Source organism: Pseudopodoces humilis, chromosome 1, assembly GCF_049639895.1.
Source record: "Pseudopodoces humilis isolate 2021_Gansu_Grassland_sample_001 chromosome 1, ASM4963989v1, whole genome shotgun sequence".
Taxonomy (NCBI): domain Eukaryota; kingdom Metazoa; phylum Chordata; class Aves; order Passeriformes; family Paridae; genus Pseudopodoces; species Pseudopodoces humilis.
In genome coordinates, this window is record NC_142200.1 from 24,437,204 (window position 1) to 24,463,452 (window position 26,249).

The window sequence follows — 26,249 nt, forward strand, 5'->3', positions numbered from 1 at the left end:
CTTACAGAAGAGACAAAGGATAAAATCTCTTTTAGAAGTAATGTATAAATTAACTTATTAAATTAACTTGCTAAATTGACTCAAATTAATTCCATGCAAATCCTAATAAATTTCTCTGTTTAGAGGCCTTTTATCATAGTAATCCAAATCAGTGAGCCTAGCAAAACCAAAGGAAAAAAGCATCACATTATCTGAGCTGAATTTCCACCCATCTAAGTGCATATGGGTAGCACAACTCTTCGTCAAGGGACAGCAGAGGTGGTAGACGTGTCTGTTTTAACAACCCGTGTTAGACACAGCTGGGATTTTCACAGTCCAGTTTTCCAAACTGGATGAAATTGTCTACAGTGGGCATTGTATCATATTGGAATGTCTTCACGGTACTGATAGAAAAATGATAATTTATCTTTTCCCTTTTAGGAAGTGTTGCAGAAAGCTGCAGTAGTTATGTGCTGATGAATTTGGAAAATACTATACTTACAGGGATATTCTCCAAAAACATGATATATGTAATTTGTATAGTTTATTTTTCTAATACAATCAGTGCAAAAGAGGAAAAAGAAACAATACCATTGAGAAAAAAAGTAGCCACTTTCTTCCTAATTCTCCCAAAATTATTTATAGTTAGAAATTAAGTTTCCATCTCTTGTGGACTTATATCCAGAAAAAAAAAAAAATCACATTTTAGTCAAGCATATTTGTAGCTACTCATTGTTGTTTCTAAGATCCCAGCCTTATATCAGCTGAGGTTATGTAAGTTCTTCAGAAATTCTGGAGATTTGGATAAGTGCTTTAATGTCTCTTACCACATCACATGCAGAAGTAGAAATCATATGGACTGTTTTCATATTATTACTTGAAAATAGTAAGTATTTTCAATTTATATGATATTTGCTACTATGTTCAAGTAATACTACTGTTCTCAAGTAATAATATGATATTATTTTCAAGTAATAATATGAAAACAGTCCCTATTGAATCTGATTAAGATTAGGATTACCTTTATTCTAAATTAATAATTTCTAATGTTTTTTATATCTGTTTCAGTATCTGATTGCATTCTGTAAGAAAAGCAAGGAAAGCAAACATGATCTTCAACCCAGTCACGGTGATTACTGAAGTGTAAAGCACATCCCACCTTGTTTACAATATCACATACCTGGCTGCTCATGCCATCCTTCTGGATTATCTTTAACAAGTCAGCGTGAAATTTTCTGGCATTCAAAAAGACTAACGGGCTGTTGACTGAAACTATTTTTACCTGTTTTAGGGATTCCTGGGGAATGAAATAAACATAATGCTGAAAAGTTCGTCTTGGATTTGGAGAAGAAACCCCAGACTCATTTCTTTTAAAAAACTGAAAATACCTGTAAATTAACCTAGGAGGAGCTTTGGATTGTAAGAATTATTTAAGAGATAATAAGACTGGAAACACAAGTAATATATAATGAACATTATCTATAATATTATTTAACATGAAAAAAAGCATGCACATTATGAGGCATAATATTAAGAGCTATTAGCTAACAATTATATTAGTACTATTTCAGTTGGCATGATCCCCAAGGATAGGCAGGGTAACATTTGCAGACAGGGAATATATTTTATTAGACAAACATCTTGAGAAAAGCACACAAGGATTTAGGGCAAACACTGCAGGTGGTTTGGGGAAAGCTGGCAATATTCATCATTCATCTGAAGATGACTTCAGTACAGAGATAGTTCTCCATGAAAATACTTACTGGATCCAGATGACCCTTGACTGGCACATTTAAAGCTTTACCAGCACATTTCTACAACCAACACAATAATCTCCTTTGCCCTTGAGCCTGTCCCTGCAATTCACTGAGTAAGCTACAACCAGCTTACCAGTACCTTCAGTCAGACTGTGTAGCACAAAACATAAATGATACACAGCAGAACAATTTTGGAAGGACACCAGATAATGTTCAGAAACCCCCAAGTACAAGTCGGAGGCATTTTGTACAAAACAAATGCTATTTCTCTCACTCTCAAGGTGTACTTTCAAAATACCTTCATAAGCCAGTGAGAAAATTAATATTTATATATAAATAAATATGTTGGACAGCAACAAGACAAGCTTAAAGACTGGTTTTGTAGGACATAGAATTGAGTTAATTCTGCTGAACATGTAATTTTCCACAAGTCGTGTGACAATGAAAGTAAAAATCAAGAATTTGCATGAGAATATAGGTCAAAAAAGACTCTTCTTCCTAACAAAAGTCAATGGAACAAGGTCAGAATCAAACACAAGTAAGTGGAGTTGAAACAGACCATTTTTTAAATAGTTAAAAATTGTTTGGGATTGCATTGAAAAAATGCTGTTTTCCCAACAGACTTTCAAGCAAAACAGGAATGGAAATCTTCACCACAAACCACATAAAATATCTCCTTATTGTAGACTGCTGTTCAGACTTCTGGGAATAAGATGATCTCTCAGACACTGCCACAGTGACCATGAAATAAATTAAACATTTCAAACATCCCAAACTGAGGCAAAGAACCCCAGACCATGTGTAGGGACTTTATGCAATTTACCTATGAATGTGATTGCAGTAAATACCACATCACCTACATGCCACAGTCAGACAAGTGGCAAAGCTCAACTGGCAGTTAAAATGTCTCAGGTTGTACGGAACAGAGCTCTAAAATAAGGGCAAAACAGAGGATGGTATATGCTTGCACGGAGAAATGCTCTGACATCCCACAGATTCCCACAAAAATGATGCTATACACGGCTTGGTGCAGAGACAAATGGACATTTCAGTGCCATGACAAAGTAGAAGATAAAAGCTAAGAAAATAAGGAAGACTGATGTGCAAAGATCAAATCCTGTGATTATAAAGCTCCAGTAAGTACAAGGTACAAAACTTGAAGGGCTAAAATCATAAGGCCAGATCAAACAGATGGCAGACTTAGGTATAATTTTTGTCCAGAATGGACAAGGTCAACTGTGCCTAAATTTGACCAGCCAATTATTCCTGGCTCTGGTTTGATTCTTTGTTAACAGAGAAAAATCAGAGAAAAATGAACTTCCTCTTTGCTGTGTCCTTGCTACAAAAGCAGGAAATTTATCCCACGTGCCTGCCCCTGCCACCACTTAGAAGGCCCCGGGTGATTGCCCTGCGTGCTCTGCACAGCGCTGGCTCTGCTTGGGTACGGGTTCAGTGCCAGTGAGCGCCTGGGACGAAATGTGTTTCACATAAGCTTCTAAGTACCCTTTGATTTTTTTCCACATTAAAGTGTCTTTTCTCTTATTGATTAAATAACCCCTATAAATCCACAGACCTTAATGGCAGGGAAGATCGTTAAGCTTGCATATTTTCACGTTTAAAAGTCCTGTTGTTTATGTCTAATCAGTTATTTACCAGGGAAACTGGATCAGTCAAACATTCATACATTAAAAATTACCCTAAATGCCTGCTGCAACGCAGTGACTCTAAATTAAATTAAAGGCATATTTTCCTTCTTTTGTTTTGTGTAATAAGCTCTAGAGCAATTTGCTTCTCTAACATAATGTTATTTTCCCCACTGTCTGCAGACACTACTTTTGTTATTACTAGGTTAGTGGTGTTAATCTTACTGAATTGGGGGGGAAAAAAGCAGGGCAGCAGTAAGCTTAAAAAATAAAATGTATAGGCATTTGTACAAAATGCTTCATGAACTGATATGAAAAATAGTAGGCAAATAAAATTTTGGTTACCCATCTCTGACAAAGTTACTCCAACATTTTTATTAAGAAGGAAAAGTGATATAATAATTGACAGCTGGTCCAGCCTCAACAACAGTGTTTTAATTCACTTTTCAGAGTACTCCCCATTCTTATGTACCTTTCACATTCCAACATTGCTCAGCATGCCAAAAGAGTAAATGCCCTTGAGCCCTTGGATGTTCTGATTTTTAACCCAAGATAGCTCTGATAGAAGACATTTGCCAGAAATAATAAATTCTTTAAAGATCTGCTTAATGGAGAAACAATAACTGCTGAGCATGTGATTTACTGATACATAAGACCCTTCATCAGCACTAGGAAAGGAAAAAGGACATAGGAGAAGCTGCCACAGTGGAGAAGGTAGGATGTCCTGTTGATGGGGCTCTGTGCTGAAAGGACACATTTTTCTACTTCTCTCTTGGCTGCTGACTACCATTTATCTTGGAGGAGGGAGTTGACCTCTCTGGGTCATTACCCTTCTCTTCTTACCATAGATCTGAGCAAAAAGCAATTTTGACGAAAATTGCAATGAAAACAACCAAAAGAATCTGATTGGTTGGTTTAAGTTTGTAAGAAGCCAAATTTTAAAGGCACAGTCTTTGGGAGAGTTTCTTCCATCCATATTTCATGTGCACAGGGTGATGAGATTTGTGAAACAGTCTGTGACTATTTTGTGGTATTGCCCCACTTTGCCCAGCTTCATGGTGTCCTCTGGACAGTCTGGTCACGAGGGGTTGGTGACAGAAATGGTTTCAGAAAAGAGATTGGGGATGATGAAAATAGCAAAGGACTTTTAGGAAAAGTGATAATAATACAGAGACTGTCTGCTCAGATGGCCCTTGCCATTCCTGGCAAGACATTTCCTTAAATTTAGGCATTAGGAAACTTTGAGAAAGAGCAATTCATAACTAAAAATGACAAATAAACTAAGATAGACCTAAGAGGACTCGCTTAACTTCACTTTGCAGACAAGCAGAAGAACCATGAAAATATTCCAGTTTCTGATGGCCAACTAATTATTATATTATTCTGGCTTTAGATTTCAAGTTGTCATATCATAAAAGCATTCCCTTGATTCCCTGATTACAATCTGGTAACTAACTAGGGAAGACAAACAAACCTGAATTAGTGAAACGCACATCCAAACAAAAAGTTAAAAAAGAAATTGACTTACACAATTGTCTTCTCCTTTGTATTTATAGTCCACCTCTTTCATATTTTTCAAATTCAGGGTCTTTGCTCTGAAATCAGTATTACAATCAATATCAGACAAAAATCTGTACAGTAAATCATTAGTAGTCCTGAGCGGAAACAAAAAGACACACATCTGAAACTATAGCATAGCAGTTTAAAGGTCTGACAATGCAATCTGTGAGTATTTTTGTGATTACAGACCTTATATTTTCTGATAATCATCCTCTTAAAGAGTAAAAAGTTCATTTTAGAATTATGAATTCACTTTGAAAATATGAATAATTAAATTCTCTTGTGAAGAAAACCTTAATTTTCATTTGCTGGCCAGAGTGCTACTTTCAAGTCAAGGTAGCTCACGTATATAATAATATATGCATTAATAAAAATAATAATATATAATAGGAATAATATATATAATACATATATTATATATGTTTAAAATTATTAATAATAATTTATAATATAAAGCTCAATCTATAGCTTCAAAAGTAAAAGTTTAATATTTTTTATCTGCAAAATCATAAGGAAAGGGAAAACAAATATGAAGAATAGCTGTGGGTCATGAAAAACAAAGATATTTTATTTGTCATTGAAATTGACACATCTTTAAATGATGAAACAGAACACTGCACTCTAGCTATCAAAATGGGGGGCTTACTGGAAAGGGCCAGTATTCCTATGCTCTCTACACAGTGAAAAGAGAAAGTTGCCTTGGAAAGGGACTCAGGGTCTGAATTTACAGGAACACATTTAACTGCAGAAGACTATGGAACTATCTATCCTCTGAGACAGATGCAGCAATATACAAGGAATATCTGCAGGTATTGGGGCCAGATAAATGAGCCTTGCAAACATCAGCTGTTCTCTCATCTTTGCATAAATGAAGCTACAGCTGCTGCTCATTTTAATACATTTTGATACATAACACATACCACATCCAGTACTCTGACATCTGAACAGAAACTCTACAATAAATAATCATATTTTCCTTACTTCACTTCTGCTAACACTTTTGCTCATGACTGCATGGCTTACTACATGTTATCTTGTTAACTCCATCTGTGCCGTACTAGTTTTAAGGCTCCTATCTTGTTCAATACCTTTAGTTGGTATGGACTATATGTGCAGCTTCAGTGAAGAGCACAGAGATCACTGGGAAGTCTTATTTACTTATTTATTAATAAGTGCAGGTTCAGACAGAGGTCTTCACTAATCAGGCTCTTTTGTGTTAGATATCCATCCCTTTCTGCTGTTGGAGAACCTCTAAAGTCCAGGCTCAGGACAAAAACAGCATGAAAACTTGCCTTTTACTTTATTACAAGAATTTACCAAAATTTTAGTTTGCTGAGTAGCACAATGTTATCACAAAAGTGCTGATTGATTCAAGCAGAAGCTATCTCCCATAATTTTTAACTGACTTGAAATTTTGAACTATTTTAATGCTGGTTCTGCAATTTATTCAATGAGAACAGAGCTGTGCACAAATGTCTAACACCATTAACTTTAACAAGCATTTAATCGAGCTGTCTATATTGTGCTTAATTTCAGTGGGATTCAATGTTCATGCAAACAACTGCATGCAAGCAGCAAGTCATTTGCAGGACTGGTGAGCTGTGAATTAATTCTATAGCACAAATCAATCATGAACCTCAGCTATATTTCCCTTTACTCATGATCCAAAGGAGCAACTGTAATATATTAAAAAAAAAACCCACCCAACTTCTGATTGCTCTAGTTTCTTTTTCCTAACTTTTCTAAGTCAGGAAAAGTCATACACAGAACTTACACTTTTTGTTAGACGTTAGAATAGTTGCACAGTTCTGTTTGATTAATCTGTATTAGCAGTGCAATTGTCAACTACCAATTCCTGTGCAACATAGTACCTAGGACTTTTTATAAAGGCTCTTAGTTACTGAAGCTTGACAGACACTTTTCCTTAAAGAGCAAATAAAAATCTAATGGAAAAAAATATAATTAATCTTCCTGCTGATTTTGTGCTACCTTCACAAATAACAAATATTTGCTACATAACAAATCCTACAGATATGTAATAATAAGAGAAATCACAAAATAATACCATTTTATAAGACGTTTTAGAGATTCCTTAATCTACAGTAAATGGACAGATGTGACTTTTCCTTTTGAATTATCTTATCTTGCAATTTTCTACAACTAAAAACTGAAGTTTAGTTGTTAAATTTAGTATACCTTATGTCTATCCTGACTGTGAAGCAATATGCAGAATGAATACATAATGAAGTGCTAGTAGAACACTTAAATAAATCGTTCCTTACCTGGGAAAGCGGAAAATCACGATTACTATAGTGCAGACAACGCCATACAACAGTCCCACATTGGCAGCAAAGCATATTGTAAACATGTAGGTACTAACCCATATGCTCTTTAAGGAGAGCAAAAAGAAGTGATTAGTTTCAAATTTTATAGCAATGTGCACTTTATGAATCAGAAATAAAGATTTTTAAAACTAAGATAATTTCTCAGATGTGAACATTTGGATCCTTGAACTGGCAAATGCTGAAGACTGAATTAGCAATTTAAGTAATGCCTCCCTGTGGGAGACCACATGCAGCATGGCACAACTCATCACAGTGCTCACAGGGTTCCTTCCAGAGTTACTTAAAATAGTGTTTGTACTTGTGCTAACAGCTTAAGTCAGAATAAGCTCAGTTGTTTTGGAAAACCTCTGTTTTATTTTTCACATTGCAAATTCTTGTCACCTTCTTCACTGCAATAGATTTTAAATCCTCTCCTTTCACATAATGAGGTGCCCTAATGAAGTCACATACAGAGAGCTTTTCTCCCACTAATCATATAAGTGGGAATTATAATTTGTGAGGAAGCTGATTAAAAGTGGCATTTATCAGAGTACAGCTGACTGAAATGGCTCTATAACAAATAAAAATTACTGGGGAATTAATTCCTTCTAATGGAAATGGTGAGATTTCATATTACTTCCCCATCTTTCAACAAATGATTACTAAAATTTTGGATTAATTTTAAAAACAATTTTAAAAAATACTCAGACGCATATATGAAACTAAAGTCAATTTAAAAATAAATTTAAAAGAACATTAAGAAACTTTTACATTTCAATTTTTAATTAATTATTTTCTTACCAGAAATCATCACTTTTCTTTCCATACTACAATGACATGTACAGCTAAGAGACATACAGATTTTACAATTAAAAGAAAAGTACAAATTACTCAATTTCTTATACCAACCTAATTGGTATAATAAAGCACATCTTTCTTTCCTTGAGGGAGCCTTAAGCAAAGACTGCCATCTAATCTTTGTATAAAAGGTGTTAAAAAAGAATGGAAAGTATTTTCACTCCTCTGGATATACTGATCCCCGCAGGTGCCCATTTCAAGAATTACAGTGCTGCTTGTTCATGTTTGCAGAACAACAGACCACATTACAATGGCACAATCAGTGTTAAGATTATCCTTTCTGATGCTTTCACTTAACTCATAAAAGCCAGAGATAATAGAATACTTTCAGACCAACCACAGGAATTTTGCTTGAGCAGATTTGAGAACTGTTATTTTATGAATAATAAAATGTAAGTCATACCATACTAACTTGTGTTTCACAGAGGACAGAGTGTTACATGATTCTGTCGAGAAATATTTTCCTCCCTCATCTTCAAGATTCCTAACTACTGCAAAAAACTTTCCAGCTTCTTCAACAGGAGGGCTGCTAGGTAAGGAGGTAGTTCATCCTCTGAAGCAGTCCTCAATCACTAGCTGTATTTTAACAGACATCTTATACAAATTGTTGTGCATGTATTTACAAAAACCACCTTTATGAGCAACAGATACTGAGTTCTGAGTAAAAAATAAGAAAGTAATGCTAACATTTATAAATCAAATATACATTTATAAAGCAGCCCACCTGGATGTGAAAAGGCTAACAGAAATACTAAACACCTGAAAATCAGTGAGAGCAAGAAATGGACTACCTTAATAAGGTTGAACCCTTGGCAACACCTGAATCCACTCCAGTGCAATCCAGTTCAGCTGCAGACCTGAACCTCATCACATCTAACTAAATCACTGCAATATTCTTATGTCTCAGAAGAAAACATAAAGCATAAAAATGCAATACAAAGTCTACATAGGAAGAATCAAAGCCAGAAATGTTTAAGTACTGCTGACTACTGAGAAAGTTAGTTAAGTGCCTTTCCAGTAGCCTAGTATCTTACATCTTAACTGTAATGAGAGACTGCCATTGCTGTAGAGGCTGTGCCAAAACAATCATACTCTCATTAGTCAATCACCCTTTCAGTGCTTTATATTGGCCTGGAATCAGCACTTCTTTAATTAGGGTAGCACTAAACTTGTAGAAAGAAGTTATGTTGGTCTGATACACCTTTTTTTTTTTTTCCAAATTCATGGGTTATTGCAAAGTTCAACAAAGAAGTCATAAAAATATCAAAATTTCCCTTTGGCAGCTTATGGCAATATGGTTATTGCATACTTCAGGATAGATAGAATCTAATCACTCTTCAAATCTTAGTCTTATAGGCACGCATTAATATCAAAAATCAAAATGAAATCCACCTTCAAAGTACTGTACTAACTTAAAGAAAAACTCTAAAGAGGGAGAAAAGAAAGAAGCAGAAGAAATGGATTTATGTCAGCTCCTGTATATATCAGAAGGTATCAGAAGCACTGAGAGGTACAGTGACTGTGTGTAGCAGCTGCCTCCATCTAGGCTTTCCGTTTCATAGGCTCTAATCATCCACTATTGACGATGGTCTAAAATTGGCATTTGGTAGGAAAAAAAATCATATAAATAAATGCAAAATACTTTCTGAACCTAAGGGTAAACCATGCAGTGCTAAAGTATGGTGATAATAAATATTTCTGTACCAGTTTGAAACCAGATTATGCACTTCACTGTTTCATTGCTAACTAAGGAGATGATCAGCTATTGCCTGAATGGGTAGGGTTTCTCACACCTAACTCTCTCCAACACAGCTGTCTAGATTCCTACCATAATCAATTGATTTGGTTATCAGAATGTAGAAAATTTAGGATGCAGTTCATCTAACTCCTACTTGATTATGCTGTTGCTTAATGGAGGAAGAGATGGACATGACTTAACTGACCAGTTCTGTGCTATTTGTAATGTGAGGCTGTGATGAGTTGCTCAGATAGAGTCCCTCCAGCATATAGCCAAAAGAAGAATCCCATTCAAGTCCTGCTGACTTGGGAACTGTCTCAGGAGAAGATGCTGGAGTCCTGGAGGGTGCTCTGGCTCTAAGGACCAAGTGACATGGCCATGCTCCCACATCCTTCTGCAGACAAATTACTAATGTCTGCATTCATCCTCAGCACACCCTTTATCAAAGTTGGGATTCAAGTGAAGCCCACCACAGCCATAGAAAAGGAACTGCCTAATGCACTAAGGGACGTGGTTTAGGTGTAGACCTGGCAGTGTTGGGTTAACAATTGGACTAGATGGTCTTTAAAGATCTTTTCCAACCTAAATGATCCTATGATAATAAAGTGGTACTGTAGTTCTTTGAAATAATTTTTCACAGGCATTCCATACACAGTTGTATTTGACATATTATTGACAATATTTACTGTATTGTGACAGTTTTTGTTTTCAAACAGCCCTGGAAACATAGACTGATAGAAATAATACTCTTTAAAAATAATTTATATGGTAATCATGCTTTCAATAGATTAAGCATTCACAAATTCCTTCCCACCCCACTGAGACCAACTACAGCACAAGTAACATAACTCACACTAGCATATTCACTAATGCAGGAAAAATAGACAATCTCCCTAGGATGTCATAAGATAGAGTCATTGATGTAAAATTATTTTCACAGAAGAGATGGTTTACTGCTTTGTGGAAAATTGTTTATATAGTAAAGCTCTGGGAGCTCTCAGAGCCCTCTCATGAATCAGGACCCATGTGTGATGAACAAATTTAAAAGGCCATCTTCCCTCTGAGGATAATATCTGAAGAAGTTCTAAAAAACCCCAAGAAAATGCACTAATGAGCTCCAGATTTCAAGGAAGACCCTTTCTAGGCACTCTCCTCTAAATATTTTGACAAAATAGATTGACAGGGTGTTGGATGCATGTCTCAGAAATTCAGTGACAAGATCTTGGAGGATACTTGTCAAAAATAAGACACTCATTCTTGGATCTACTTTAATTGCTGAATTAGTAGCATTCCTTACTCCTTTGATATTAATGTATGTGCACACAATTACAATTAATGAATCCGTAACTGCGTCTCATCACAACACCATGTTGGGAGTGTGTTATTTTTACCATAGATTCTTGCCATTCTTTCTGCTTTAAAAGTCAGGCATGCAACCTGGCTTTGTCTCAGCTGTGGTCATTTTCTGGTCAAGACATCAATGCAACTTTAAAACATTTTTTTTCTCTTTAAATGCCAGAGTATTTAATTGCTGAACTTCTCAGATCCGTCCTATATAATTAACTCATTTAAATGATCCTTATTTTGTTACAATTTTTCACTTAGAACCTCACCTTCTGAAGTATTTTTCCCCCATCTTTGGTTACTTTCAAGTCCAACTGTTAACAGCAAAGAGAACATTTTAATTCAGTAGTCCATTGACAGGCAGTAGTTTTTACCTGTTTTACAAGGCAGATTATCTGATACTGAACCTTAAAATCAAGATTTAACAAGAATTTCACTGGCCTTTTTAGTAATACTAGGCAAGTATCACTAGTATCACCAGCACTGCCAAGCTGGAGAATAGAAACTTAGTCAAGTTGGCCTGCATAAGAAGTTAGGCTTACAGAAAGGACAAGGAAACCATCTTTTGACCTGAGGACCTGAGAAGTGAGCTATGCTTACAGACAAGGCCAGATTAGCTTCCTGGCTGTTCTCAGAAAAAGCAGAAAAAATATCAAGACAAATCACTCTGAGTTATGCATATAACATATGTAGTAAAATAGTGTAATTATTAATCTGAGATTGTTGAAGTCATCAACCAAGATGTAGGGATTGATAGGAGACCGTAACTGGAGCAGGAGACATTTTAAGGTTATATGGATGCTATGAATGGCAAGAAAAAGACCTATGGAATAAGGACAGTGGGGTAGTAGCTGAAAAGTAGTCGAATGTGGTTTGAGAGGTGGGATGTAAATTTGAAAGAAAAAGCCATTCTTTCATGACTGAAAGAAGAGATTTCATAGAAACACAGAATATCCTGTGATGGAAGGAACCAATGAATTTCCACAACTCCAACTCCTGAACAATGTCTTACTTTCTACATGTGAAAGGATTAGGTTTATAGAGAACAATCCAACAAATAGATACTTTTCATCCCATTTATGTTTAATGAGATGCTTAAAGAAGTATTAAGGACCAAGGTAACAAACTCCGTAATACTCCATTTCCATGCACTATCATTTGCCAGACCTATAACCAAAACAAACCTGACTTCAATGCTACATGACACACACCCTTCAAAGAATCAGTTCCAGAAAGGACAACTACTAATTGTTTCCAAATGTTTTGTTAGGGTTTCTATCTTCAAAACACTTTGGATAACCTGGCTGACAAAATGATTCATTTCCAGTGTTCTGTCAGTTACTGGGGTGAATCCTTTCAGGCCAAAATAACACCAGTGTAGTTACACAACTCACTGGGTTTGGTGGGGCTCCTCAGAGCAGGCAGCAATGCAAGATCAATGTTTATAGCCTTACTTTAAACTATGCTATTTAAGGCAAGATGATTTATCCTGTCAAGCTAAGAACTGATGGTAAAACTACTTGAAGATAAATCATTGCTCAAGTATGTTTAGTTAAAAAGATTAACCCAGCAAACTCCCCTGTTCTATTACCTCTCATAGAAATGATGACAGTTGTCACAGATGTAATAACTAACTACTCACATAACCTTTTCTGACAAAACCAGAAAAGCAAAACTCAGTCAGATTAGTCTATCTGTGAAGACATGTTAAATCTAGTGAGATTCCAAAATATCTTGCTGGAAAATGTAACTACTTATCTCAATGAACTGATGGAGAAGATATATCTCTTTCCCATACCTATCAATGCTTTTAAGCCCATTGTTCCCAAAAGAATTATTGATCTACATCATCCATCATTTCTGTCACTGGCAAATGGGTTAAGCTGAAGATCAAATACAAAACAAGAGATAGAAAATATTTTTGGAATTTTACTGCTTGAGGAAGAAAATATTTCAGGAAAGACAGAGCTTTTCTTCTGGGTGATACAAAAGAAACCCACAAAAACAAGTTTTCTGAACCTCTAGTTTTCTGCAACCAAGTGTGAAAAACCTCACAGTCAAACATGATATTTATTTAGCTCTGTTTCCCATACTAAAATCCAGTACTCAATTAAAAAAGTTTAATTCTGTCTAGACATAACCATTACTGATGTAGAATACTGAGTCACTGGTAGATTCAAAAAAGTCTGATATTAACTCCAATTACCTGTATTTCCCACCACAGAAAAGGACTATGTGGCCAAAATACCTTTCTGAATATTGTTAACTCAAACATATGGGATGTCAGCATATATGTATTTATGTAATTGCATAAAAACTTTGGTTCCACTAATTGGCTTTGTTATTTTTGTTACACCCAAAATCTCCAACAGAAGAGAAATCCAGGAGTCTTCTTACACATGGATTCATCTTTACTATTTGCTAGGAATCCTGTGCAAATTCTGTCAGATTATTTAGACTTTGCATTAAACTAGATTTTCATACTGGCTCTTTTCACTTACCTACTTTTTCTGATGCATTCCTCCTCTCATAGTGCAGAATCTTTCACTATGTTCAAACCATAGATACTCTGCAAAATCTGAGTTAAGGCAATTTACCTACAGCACCCCTCAATATATCTTTCTGCATCACTAGTGTTTTCAGTTATGTTTGACCTATGTGGTCAATCCCTATTCCCAGAGGACAACGATACCAACTCTTCAATAATGCTACAGTAACAAAAGCACATTAAACAGATAGAAAAGACATAAAAATTAGACACATATTTGTTCACATTAACTTGATTTGTCTGTATACACATCTCTAGCATTAGGTTTGATTATTTATGATTTGTTAAAATGTTATTTTTTAATACAACTGATATTACAGATGCTGTTAATCTGAGCTGATAGTACACAAAAAATACTACTACTACTATCTTGCACTTATGTCTTCTAGGGCCACAGAAATATTGAAGTTTAGTTAACAGATATTTGCCAAATGGTCTCAGGAAAACCTCCTTAGAGTAAATTTTACTTACCCAGTCTATTTTATCCACATTCCAATATTTTTTTAAGTCACGGAACTGCATTAGCATCCCCTTCAAGCCCACAACAATAATGCTTGCTAACACACACTGCAAAGACATAAACACAAAAGCCATTTGCAGAGTTGTTAGTGAAAAACAATGCTGTTTCTTTAATTTAGCAGCCAATATCATAATTAAATTATTTTAAAGACTAGTAGGTGTTTAGAAAATGGGATGAGCACAGTTGCTTTTGTGACAGATGCTAACAGCAACAACCCCTCATCTTGGTTTTTTTTTGAAGGCAATCTAATTGTGAAGGCTACCTGATTGTGAGAAAAATGACAGAAACCTCAGGACTACCCAATACATTCTGCCACAATCTGGAGAACTCAAAAGCAAACCATCATTCAACTTCTATGCAGTGAAGAATTGTAGCTCCCTTCCTCACTTCCTTCCCTTCCCCTAGAGAAGGCCTCTAGGGCAAAAGTCCATTAATTTTAAAGCAAAAAAAAAAAAAATTTGTTCTTTGACTCAGGAAGGAGGAGGAGGAGATGTATGAAGAAATCATCTAGAGCCAAAAAGAATGGAGTACAAACTGATGAACTTAAAGCCCATAGAGAGGCTGAAAAAACATCAGAAGATAAATAAATTATCAAGAAAGAAAAAAACAAATAGTATTTTTAAAATATGGGGTTAAAGACCTTCAGGAAACGGGTGAAAATTTACATATAATCCATATAAAAACAAATTAAAGGAAGGAAGAAGTATAGCAAAAAAAACCCAAGACATATTGTGCACCCTTCTTCAAGTGTCCTTACTTTGTGTGGTTAAAATAAGCTATAAAAGGATCTGTGTTTGAAAAGTGAGAACTTTCATGACACCATGTAAACAATAGCACAAAGCAATTTTAAAACATAGTTGAGTTAAAACTTCATGTACACACATGGCAGAATTGTGGATAATTTTGGAGCTGTATTTAGCAGCTTTGACATGCCTCTAGTTAAAATTAACTATTAATTTGTAATACCAAAGGCTAGATATAGCTTATGTGAAAAGATGCAACACTGCTTTAAAGAGTTTTAGCATAGATGTATTCCATGACAGAGATATAAGAATACTTCATAATCTTTCTGTAATTAAGCTTATATCAGTATCTAAAATAATTTGTGTCAAATTTATTTGAAAAGCAAAGTTGTATGTCTTATGCATATCTGGGGAAATATAATGAATCTTCATTAATTTCCACCACATTTTGTCAATTTACAAATCCAGAGCAACCTGGATGTATATTTTTCATAAACTACATGCCAAAAGTAAGTAGAAGTTCACTTCTGTGTGCTTACATGATAGCCTATATATGTAACTATATATGTCTAAAACCTATGTCTTATGCTGTTACCTCTGTATTTTATGATTTTCAGATTTGTCATGCCCTCACTATTCTTTTGGCAACTGAAATCAAATAGAGCTCTTTTAAAGGCTGCACTGTCTTTCCCTGAAGGAAACTGTCATTAGAAAATGTTTGACATCTTAATCTTTAAAAAGAGTAAGTACCATACCATAGGAAGCCAGTACAGCAGAGGTCCAATTGTGTAGATCACCACAAGAATTAATACACAAGAGATAAGACAAGCCACCTAAAACAATAAACAAGAATTGCAGATCTTTCAGTCTAACAACAATAAAAACAACAAAAGAAATTGTGACAAGGATAAATTATAAAATATATGACAAAGTCAAGAATCAGATGTTGAAGGTGTTAGCTGTTAATGTATATGTGGATTGCAGATGCATATAATTTCAATTTTAATATCTGATTATTACCCTTAATCAACTACAGTGATAACATAGTGAGAGATCTCCACATCTGTGCTTGACCCTGCTGCTAGCATACTGACACAGGTCAGAGCATCACTTACACACTTGGATATTAATGGAATGTGTGCGTGCAATATCTCATCCCAGAAGTTTCTCAGCACCCACTGTCATTCTGCAACTTATTTATAACCGTGCACCCTATTTTGTACTAAATAACAGATCTGTCATAGCACTAAGCAAGTTATGTATGCATTTTTTCCACAAGAGAAGACTTCTAACTTCTTTTCTTGGGATTAACACTAAAAGAAAACTATTGTTACATGAGAAACCACTAACAATTTCATGTTAATACCAGTGTATTTGCTTGAGAAAGTGTAGGTACCATTTAAAAATATATACTGAAGATTTTAATTAATTTAATTTTAATTAATGCAAGTAATATAAATTCAGAAAAATATATGGTCTAATAATTATACATTTCTTCACAGTATTTATGGTATTAATCTGATAGAAAACTACAGTAAAATTGCACTGTCCTAGTCTACTGTGAGTGCTCATTGAGTACTTCTGGTCTTATAAATATACAGTTCAGATTCACAGAAGGTTTTTGACAATAAGTAGACAGATGCTCATTTTATTTTTATATTGATAATATGTTTCTTGACTAAAATAATTAGGTTTCATTTTAAGAGACAAGTTGTTAAAAACAAAACCAGACAAGTTGTTAAAACACTAGAAAATTAAAGTCATGATGTACTTAAAAATACCATCAAGAAGGATAGACAAGAGTGTTTACATAAAAAGGGACAGAAAATCTGCTGGTAAAGTCACAAGGAACTTTTCCCTCTTTCTGCCTTCATGAAGAGCAAGAAAAAAAAGTGTTGATTCTATTTGAAGGACACTTCTAGTCCTTGGTACAGTTCCTTACTTCTGTTTTCTCCCAGGAAGATATATCAGTGAGGAGCAAATGACACAACTGCAATCCAGGTATAGCCATTTGAGAAAAAAGGGCTGCTCTGTGCTCCTGAAAGGCTGTTTGCATTTCATCCATGCCCTATGTCAAACTGACTTCCCTCTATGTTGAAAGGCTTCTTTTTGTCTATGACCTGAGCAATATTTATAAGTGATGATCTTCTCATTTCCTCATTCTGTCTGGACAGCCACAAAGGAGAGCATTTAGCTGAGCTGTTGCTTTCCAGGAAGGCAGGGTTGAGATTGTTATGCCTATTAAAATACTCTCATAGCCACAGTCTTAACTTTTAGACACAAGCACTGCTATACTGTGAAACCAATGGATAAACCAAGCAGATTTTTGTTGTGTGTTTGCTGTCTTGAAATCAAATTATAGTGGTTTCTTTTTCCATTTCATGAATTGAATAACCTCTTACAATGGTCGTTCCCTACGTGTACCAGTGCCAATGTGCTCAAATTCCCTTCATATGCCTTCAGCTTATAGGTCTGCAGGTTGCCTCAAATCTTCCATGGAAAAGCCAGTACAATATGATGCAGTACAACTGTAAACCGTACAATCAGTACATTAACAGATTACAGAAAAGAATGTCTATGAGGATGATGGCACATTGTATGACACCAATTTCAACTAAAATGTATGAAATAACTAGTGGCCAAGTGGTAGCTAAAGTATTTGCATACAAATACTTTTCAAGATTATGATTTGTTAGATTATTCATTATGATTAAGTAGTTCAGAGTACTCTGTAGGCTAAGTATCAAGTATTTAACATGTAGAGTATTGAAGTAAAGCCCTGTATAATTCCTTAATATTGTGACGTCTGCATGAAAAATAATTGCAAGACATGGTTGAGGAGAAACAGTGCCTATGTCTTGTATTTAGCCTTGTACCTTATGAACCTTTTCCTTGCAGGTAATGTCCATTATACAGGCAAGAGAAACAATGATAAAATGAAAATAGAATCATTGAATCATAGAACTGGTAAGGTTAGAAGAGACCTTTAAGGTCATCAAGTCCAACCATCAACCCAGCACATCACCATGTTCACCATTAAACCTGTCCTCAAGTGCCATATTCACACAATTTTTGAAAACTTTTTGGGATATTGACTCTGCCATTACTCTGGGCAGTCTGTTCCAATGCTTTACAACCCTTTCTGTAAAAAAAAAAATCTAATCTAAACCTTCCCAGGCTCAGCTTGCTGGTGTTTTCTCCTTTCCTGTCACTTGTTACCTGGAGAATAGCAGTGGACTCCAAAGGACATGACACTGATGTGGCAGGCTGCCACCAAAGGGCCCTTGAGTTTCAGAGGAAGAGGCAATGCTGTGGGGGTGCCCCAGGTGGTTTGCCACCTCTCTTGTTCACGTGCACAATTTGGACAGATGAAAGGCTGACAGGGTCACAGTTATCATTCTCAGCAGTTACAGTCCCCTCCTTCCTGAGCTACTGTAATAACAGCTTGTAGGTTTAGTTTCCTACAGTAGGAAATAGCAACAAACATCCTCAAAAATCTAAATGTCATCTCTGTGGGCTCGGTGTACACTGAGGGATAGCACAAGTACACCATGTCACAAAGCAGAAGCTGGGAGATTACTTGTGTTTTTTTAACAAACAACTGTAAAGGTTACTTTAATTTTATTTTGGAAATCAGATAGAAGATAAATTAAATCAGATAAATGAAATGTAATTTTTTTTTTAAACTTCAGTTTAGACTGTACCATTAAATCCATTAAACACCATTAGAGGGCACTTTCGTTACAATGCTGACAAATTCACATAAAATGAAAGGGCTTTTATGTGGTTTTCCTGCAGTCTGAAAACACAATTCCTAACTTCCTTGCTGCCACAGACCTTACAGTTCATATTGAATGAAACACTTAAAAATTAATAAATGGAACCATTGTCTTTCCTAGGAAGGCATCACTGATCAGATGTCATTTCATGCAGATTGTTAGAAATGACAGGGCAGAGTCATTCCAAGGACAGAGGAGAAGGGAGACTATGGAAATACAATAGATAAATCATTACAAATTGCAGTGAACAGTATCACAGCTTTAATTCTCTGATGTACTTCACTCTAAGCTGTTACCTGTGTTTTGGCACCCGTACTGTACAAAAGTGCCGTCCGTCCCATTGCTGCAGCACTTGGTATGCAAAAGAAAAATGAAGGAATCACGTTGCTGAGGCCATGAGCCAAAAATTCCTGCAAAGTTGTTAAATAGAAGATGTTTTTTTCCTATTGTTCTGTCATTTCAATGCCTCTTGCCAACAAAGGAGTCCCCCATGTAAATATTAGCAATGATAAAGGATGGACACATTTTTGAGGGAAAAGATCCAACTGGCACATGACAAAGGATTTCCCAACAGAACAGATCTTCTCACAACTCAGAACTAATTTGAATGATAGAGCTGTTGAACCAGATTCATCAAAAGCAGGAGGGGCATTTTGTTCAATAGAATAAATGCTATTTCTAAGTTTTGAAGATTAAGTTCAACCAAAATATTTACATCTTGATCCATGTCTGCTTTTTAACTGACCAGAGCCCCAAGTATTGGTGTCTGGAAACTATCCAGATCATTTCTGGTTTGTTGCTCACTGGAAAAAGACAGCCATTGATTTCCCTTCCTTTTCGAGTATGTTTTAGTGAAGTGTGGTAGCCATACTATATGTATGCTGTCTTTCACCAAAAATGTATTTGGTGTTCACAGTCAAAATGCAGACATGTCTGAACAAAGATTCTTAGAAGAAAAAGTGGAGAAGCCACTTTATATGTGCAGCCTAAGAAGAATAGTTTAAGGAAGTGTTCCACCATGGCCACCAAGACTTGGAGAGGCAAGTTGGTCTGCTGAGGAAAATGTAGGAAAATTATGCTGTATCCAGCCAGAAAAATACCAGCTCATGAGTTTGCCTTCACAGCACAGAACAGCACCTCCTTAAAGCTAGCCCAGCAGCCTCACACACCCAAACCCCCATGCCAAGCACAATGCCTGGCCCCTGAAGGCAGTACAGCCACACCAAACACCAGCTCACTGCTCTCCTCTCATGCAGGTTTTGCTCCTTTGCTCCATTATTTGATGCAGAAATACACAGAGTTCCCAAGACTTCAGTAATGAAGCTGTGGAAGCTACAAGACTTCCAAAGGTGCAGGAAGATACACAGGTTGCTGTGTTCCATGGAGTGCCTTGAAACAAAGCAGCATGTCACCCTGGAGTCTGACCTGTACTAAGCTCAAAGCATTCTTCCTCCTATGGCTTTAAATTTGGCAGCACTCTCTGAACTCATCCACCTTCTTAGATACAAATAAACCTTTATTTCAGGTGAGTCTTCTACTTTGTAGAACTATAATTAATTTCTTATAACATCAGATTAGTCCTGGGGCTATAAGTGCCTGTTTTTGTTTTAGAATTATTTTGTTTCATTAATTGGTGGCTGATTTAACATCATAGCTTGTCTATGAGAGCTCAACTGCCAGAGGAGAAGCTGTCTCATCTTAGAGCAGTGAAAAATGCATTAATACCCAAATGCATTTGGTAGCATTACAAGATTATCATGAAGGATGAGCTTCCCCCAAAAGGAGCAGTTCAACCAATGAGGCCATTCTGCAGAGATAATTTAAACAAAATTTGGGTGTTACCGTAAACACTAAAAGGTGTCAACATGCTATATGGAACATAACTTTTCCTACAGGGCATTCATCTATAATACTTTCCCCAAATGGTGAAGTGATTTCAAGGCTCAGTGACACTAAGGAGAAAGAGCTTTACCTGGTTGTCATCCACAGTGTATTTAAACTTTTTAGCAGAGCCTTGAGCAAGAGCTAGTGAGGCTACATAACCAACCAGTGCCACTCCAAAAGCTTCAGTGACTACTTCAGGCAGGACACTCATGGGTGGTGCTTTTGGTGATGGCAACCTATAAAAAATAAAGACAGTAATTTTTGCAAAACTTGATGCACTGTTTCTCTGGTGTCCACATAAATTGCAGGTATATAGAGACTACCTCTGCAGGAACAGCTAATTTTTGTATTACTTGTAAGGTGACATTTTTCAATGTTTTAGATTAATAAGATCTCAGTCTGTTGGGAACAGCAGAAGAGAATTCGTAGAAGGTGAAGCAGTTTGAAATGGAGTATTCAATTTGAAAACTTTAATTTGAGAAATTATAAAGAGATGTTGATAAATTTACTCCATGACTGACAAATAAAATTAGCAATCATTCATTAATTTTGTAATGTTCAGTAGAAGAGACTACCATATGATTTCTTCTTTTTTAATATAGTTGGTCTTCCTGTAAAGTTAAATTTAAATCTTTAAAAAAGTTACTGACAGTAGAGACATTTATTCCATCTAATGGGGATTGCAATGAAACTGCTCAAGTTATGAACCAAACCACCCCAGACTGTCTCTGAACTCTTCAAAAAGACTTTGGTCTTTCCAGAGCACAAATCACACTGCCCAAAAACCAAATGGTGCTCTTAAGGTTTCTGATGCTCTCCACTGACAAAGCATTTCAGGCATATTCAGGTATTTCAGGTAAATGCCTAAAAATATGCAGGAATGATCCAGACTCTGCTTCTGTTTTTCAACACTATTTCTGTCAGGTTAGACAGAAAATAAATTCCTGATTAAAACTGCACAAATACTGTTTACTTATTCATTACACATGGAAGGGGAACACTTAGTCATGCTTTAGTCTCAGATTTGTAGTATGCCCTAAATACTTAAAAACCATATTCTTTCTCAGGAACGTCCCTTATTTTATTTCTTTCAGTGCAAGCTGCCACACACTCATGCTGTCTTGGACTCATACTTTGTGAAATTTAGGGAAACCCTGCTATATCCAAGCAGGAGATTACACAACAGCTGTGCTCTTCCATACCAACCTGTAGAGTTTGACCATTTTGTTTGACAACTAATCAAATTTCTCTTTCTAGTTAATTATATTGAATTTTTTCCCCTCCTTTGCAAGGTCATGGGGAAAAGTGTATCATTAACTATAGTAAAAATGTTCTTTTCTAGATTAAGCATAATTAAATCTTTTACATTTTCTCAGAAACCACATTTTCTAAAATTACTATATGGGTAGAGAGGAATGAAATGTAGTAATCTACACATCTCATTGTAAATCTTTTCTGCTACAATAACCCAAGGCGACTCTCAAAAACAAGATTGCAATGATTTCATAAAGAGTGTCCTGCCCCCCTGTCATACATCAAGTACTTTGAACCTACTTTTTATTCCACAAAGTAATAAAAAGCTATGAAAATATACAATAATGCGTTTTTGTGATGACATCTATGCACATATAACTTGTTAACATGGGATTGAATTGTGAGAGAGTATCTGAGGAGACAGGAAACAAACATAATAGATTTTTACCATTTCTTATTTCAGAAACAGCTTCAACCTTTTCAGAAATTGTTCTCAGAAATAAAAATGTTTAAAAGACACAAACTAATAAAACTCACATTACCCTTTAGGAATATTTCCCACAACTTCTATCCCATAGATGTATTCCATATCAGCATAGTAGCAAGCAATGGATGTAGCAATTATCTAGTGATTCAAACAGAAAAAGATGTTACATTTCTGTTGCTTCTGAGATGGTCTCTGTTATTGCCATACCTAAGTACATGGCACTATTCATACATTTATCCTTAGATCAATCCAGTAAAACAGGAAAATATTATTTGGATTTTTTTTACAAATATGGAAGAGAGTCAAAAGAAACCCAGATTTGGACACAATAATGAAGTGAGACTTCAGTGCAGTTTGTACATTCTGTGTTAATGAAAGAGATTTGTATGGCTCTCTGTAAAGCCTCGGGAACCTTGGCAATCAGTGTCCAAAGTCCCTCTGTTCAGCATGTGCCCCAGAGCACTGCCATTCATGTGAGCAGCTTAAAGCAGTTCATAAGTTAGGTGGTCCTGAGTAGTCTGATTCAGCTGATGTTCTCTGAGCCCATCTAATCCAGACTGGCAGTGTTGACTTCAGCACAGAACGCAGCAGAAGATATGTCTGCCTTTTGTTTTTATGTTCTAGCACTTATGAATCTTACAGAGGGAGAAGAAGGTGTGACCCTGAGGAAGTTCAAACTAATTTCTTGTATTTCAGATGAGATGAACACACAAATCCCAATAGAACACGTTTCCAGTCTGCAATCCTTAGTTTGCTGGCATGTTTTATCCATTATTTTTATTTCTAAAAAGGTGACACTGAGACCAGGACCATACTACCTCCTTTTCCATTATTCTGCCCTTGTAAATATCTTTCTTCCAGCAACAGAAGAGTAATTGCGATAATACACCCTGAAAACCAACTGTCCTTCATACTTTGTTTTTCTTTTAGAGGTTTAGAGAAAAACAGAAACTTTCTGATGGTGGTCTGGTGCTGGTCATTTGACTACAGCTTAATCATTAAAGCAGGGGTTTATAATGCAATTGCTAATTTCAATCTAGTCTGTACTATGTTAAAGAAAAACTTAGTAAAATGACAGAAAACAATAGCATAACTATTTAGCTTTGTTGTAGGTAAATTGCGACATTTAAGGCACGACTACCCAGCACAAGACTTGTTTGGAGTTACAATATGCCAGTTACTTTTTATTTTCTAATTCAAACTTCTTACACTTTAACATTCTAAGCTTCGTGCTCCTGTGATTATGTAAAAAGTAGTAAATATATGAAAAATACTATACAAATTGTGAGCTTATGTAGTTTCTTTCTTAATTATTAAGCCAGACTGTTTCCTGTTTTTACAATGAATTTACAGCCATGAAAATCAGCTGTCTATTTAATAAGTGGCAAGTGTGGGTGTGGGTAACTGTAGACAGCACAGTAAACTTCAGCAGCTTGATCCACTGAAAGCTCTGTAAGAAAAAGCCTGATATATAATTTTGTACTTACCAAAAGTAGATCGATGGGAAGGACAACTTTAATGTTTCTGTGAAATTTCTCATTTAGTTCTTTAACAAGAACAAGTACCACAATGCTCAGCAAGGAGAGAAGTAATGCCTCCAACTGAACTGATCTGATATTCCCAAACACATAGGCATAAATCTACAGTGAACAGCAAACAATAATCACAGATCAAAAAATATGTTCTGGATCACATGCCATGGCATCTTCTCACAACTTCAGGCAAATAATGAGTGAGAGCTGAACCAACACTGCAGGAGCTGAGTTATTGGACACATTTTGGCCTGTATTTTAGATTTTACAAGGAGGAAAATCACCAATTTACCGCTTCTGTGGACTTTTGAAAACTCAAAAAAAATGCAGTGAATATTTGTTTATATTAATTTACAAATTTCTATTGGTAGAAACAAGCATAAAATTGCAGTAAATGCGATGTTTCCTTTGCCTATTCAGTCTCATAGAGTTCAGTGAGATAAATGAGTGCTGCATAAACTGTTGAGAAAAGTTTCTTGCACAAAGGTTTATTTGTAGTGGCCATAGCATATAACGTCCACCAACCCTAGTAGTAAAAGTTATTTTTGAGAAAAAGAAATTACAAGACAGAAAAGATGGGGGAAGAGAAGGAGAGGAAAAAAGAAAAGGGAAAGAAAAATGCAGTAGTGTCTGGATGGGAAGATAGGCAACAGGAATCTTCCAAGATGAGCATCCTCTTCAGGGCATCCTCTGCAATCTGTGGGTCATTTTTCCAGAGTAATGTTTTTCCAGAGTAATTTCAGTGGGGCATCCTGAGTCTCCCTTACACAGTTCTCCATGGAGCATGCTTTGGTCAGGTCCAGGTGCTGCACACATTAAATAGTTGCCAAGCTTGCATATGTATGTTACTGGTTATTTAAATAACTAAAGTTATCTTCTTAGCCCTGTGTTTCCTTTTCTGCTGACTGCAGAGTTAAGAGAGGACACCAGGCCAGAGCTATGGAGCTGTGAGCAGGAGTCCATCAGCTTTTCAGCAGTTAATGTGTGCTGCAGTAACCTGTAAAACAGGCTAGAAAAATGTAGTTGGATGAACAGAGGGTATATGGTGCTGAATTATAAGGGGCATATGGAATAGAAATATGGAATAGAATAGAATGACCAATGGTGATGAGAAAAAGAGGTCTTTGATGATGAATACAATGTTGTAAGTAACAGACTCAGAAGAATGTAGTTAGCTTTGTACCAGCACAGATGACACAGTGAACTGTAATTTTTGCTTTATGCTGAATTTGTGGGTTCAGGAAATAAGGCATGAATCAGTGTGGTATGAGATTAACAGAAAGTAATGAAGAAAATTAGACGTTTGCTGAAATAGTTAGAAGGGATGAAGAAAGTTAGAGAGAGCATCTATCCTGATAAATAAAAAATCATGAGATCTTATCAGAACTTATTTTCGGGCCTCACGAAGAAAAGCAATAGTCTATTGCCTGAAAGAATAGCAAGCCATAAAAATAGATACAATACACATGCTTACTAAAGCTGTAAGGGAAAAAACAAGATAGTCTCAGTCCCATGAGTTCTGCATTTAAATTCTGGGAACTGTTTTGCATCCTGAAATATAAACCATGAAGAGAACAGAAGTTAAGATTAGGATGTAGATCTAGACATCATCACAAGTCACATTTTTTTAAACCCCAACATAAAGGATAAAATCAAGCAAGTGAAGCTTGAAATAATAATAGCAATATATATAAAAAAGGTGTTTTCTCTGGCAGTGACTAAGAAGACCACTAAAATAAATCAAAAGTGTACTTTTTTTTACAAAAGACACTTGTAGTTTTATCAAAATAAAGATTAATAATTTTCTGCCCCAGAGAACATATTCTCAAATACCTGTATAATGCTAACGAATTTTGACAGCTTGGGGGTTAAATACATATATTTATATTGGACAGGAAAGAGTACTAGAAAAATTATCTTAGGAAAGAACCCTCTTTCTAGTGGAAAGGTAGTCAATATGATGATAAAATTTATTTCTACTGTTCTGATTCTGTCGCTCATTGAAGAGGCAATGCTCAAATTGAAGAATGAGTAAATTAACTTCCTGATTTTTTCTCTCTGAGAATATTTTCATTATCTAGAAAGGGAAAAAAAAAACCCCCAACCTAAATATGGTTTCAGAAAAGTAACTTAACATAACATAACGAGGAAATTTAGCCCTTGGAGTTTTGATTAAAGATGCACAATATAACCCAGCACAAACATTTCTCAGAAACCAGGAAAATATTTTAAAATCAACTTGTTAAGTAATATGATATAGATATGTCTTAAATCTGAAGAATGGCAATTAAACCACAGT

General features: G+C 35.7%; 1 protein-coding gene across 1 annotated transcript in view; it reads right to left on the bottom strand.

Annotated features, from left to right (window-relative positions):
• SLC26A7 (solute carrier family 26 member 7) overlaps positions 1-26,249 on the bottom strand; it is a 66,846-nt gene that overhangs the window by 10,174 nt on the left and 30,423 nt on the right. The window contains exons 5-13 of the mRNA XM_088056089.1: positions 23,906-24,058; positions 22,474-22,556; positions 20,766-20,913; positions 19,090-19,203; positions 15,770-15,847; positions 14,223-14,318; positions 7,222-7,328; positions 4,908-4,974; positions 1,160-1,276 (exon numbers count right to left, since the gene is read on the bottom strand). Coding sequence (XP_087912215.1) covers positions 1,160-1,276; positions 4,908-4,974; positions 7,222-7,328; positions 14,223-14,318; positions 15,770-15,847; positions 19,090-19,203; positions 20,766-20,913; positions 22,474-22,556; positions 23,906-24,058 — 963 coding nt within the window. The remainder of the gene's footprint in view (positions 1-1,159; positions 1,277-4,907; positions 4,975-7,221; positions 7,329-14,222; positions 14,319-15,769; positions 15,848-19,089; positions 19,204-20,765; positions 20,914-22,473; positions 22,557-23,905; positions 24,059-26,249) is intronic.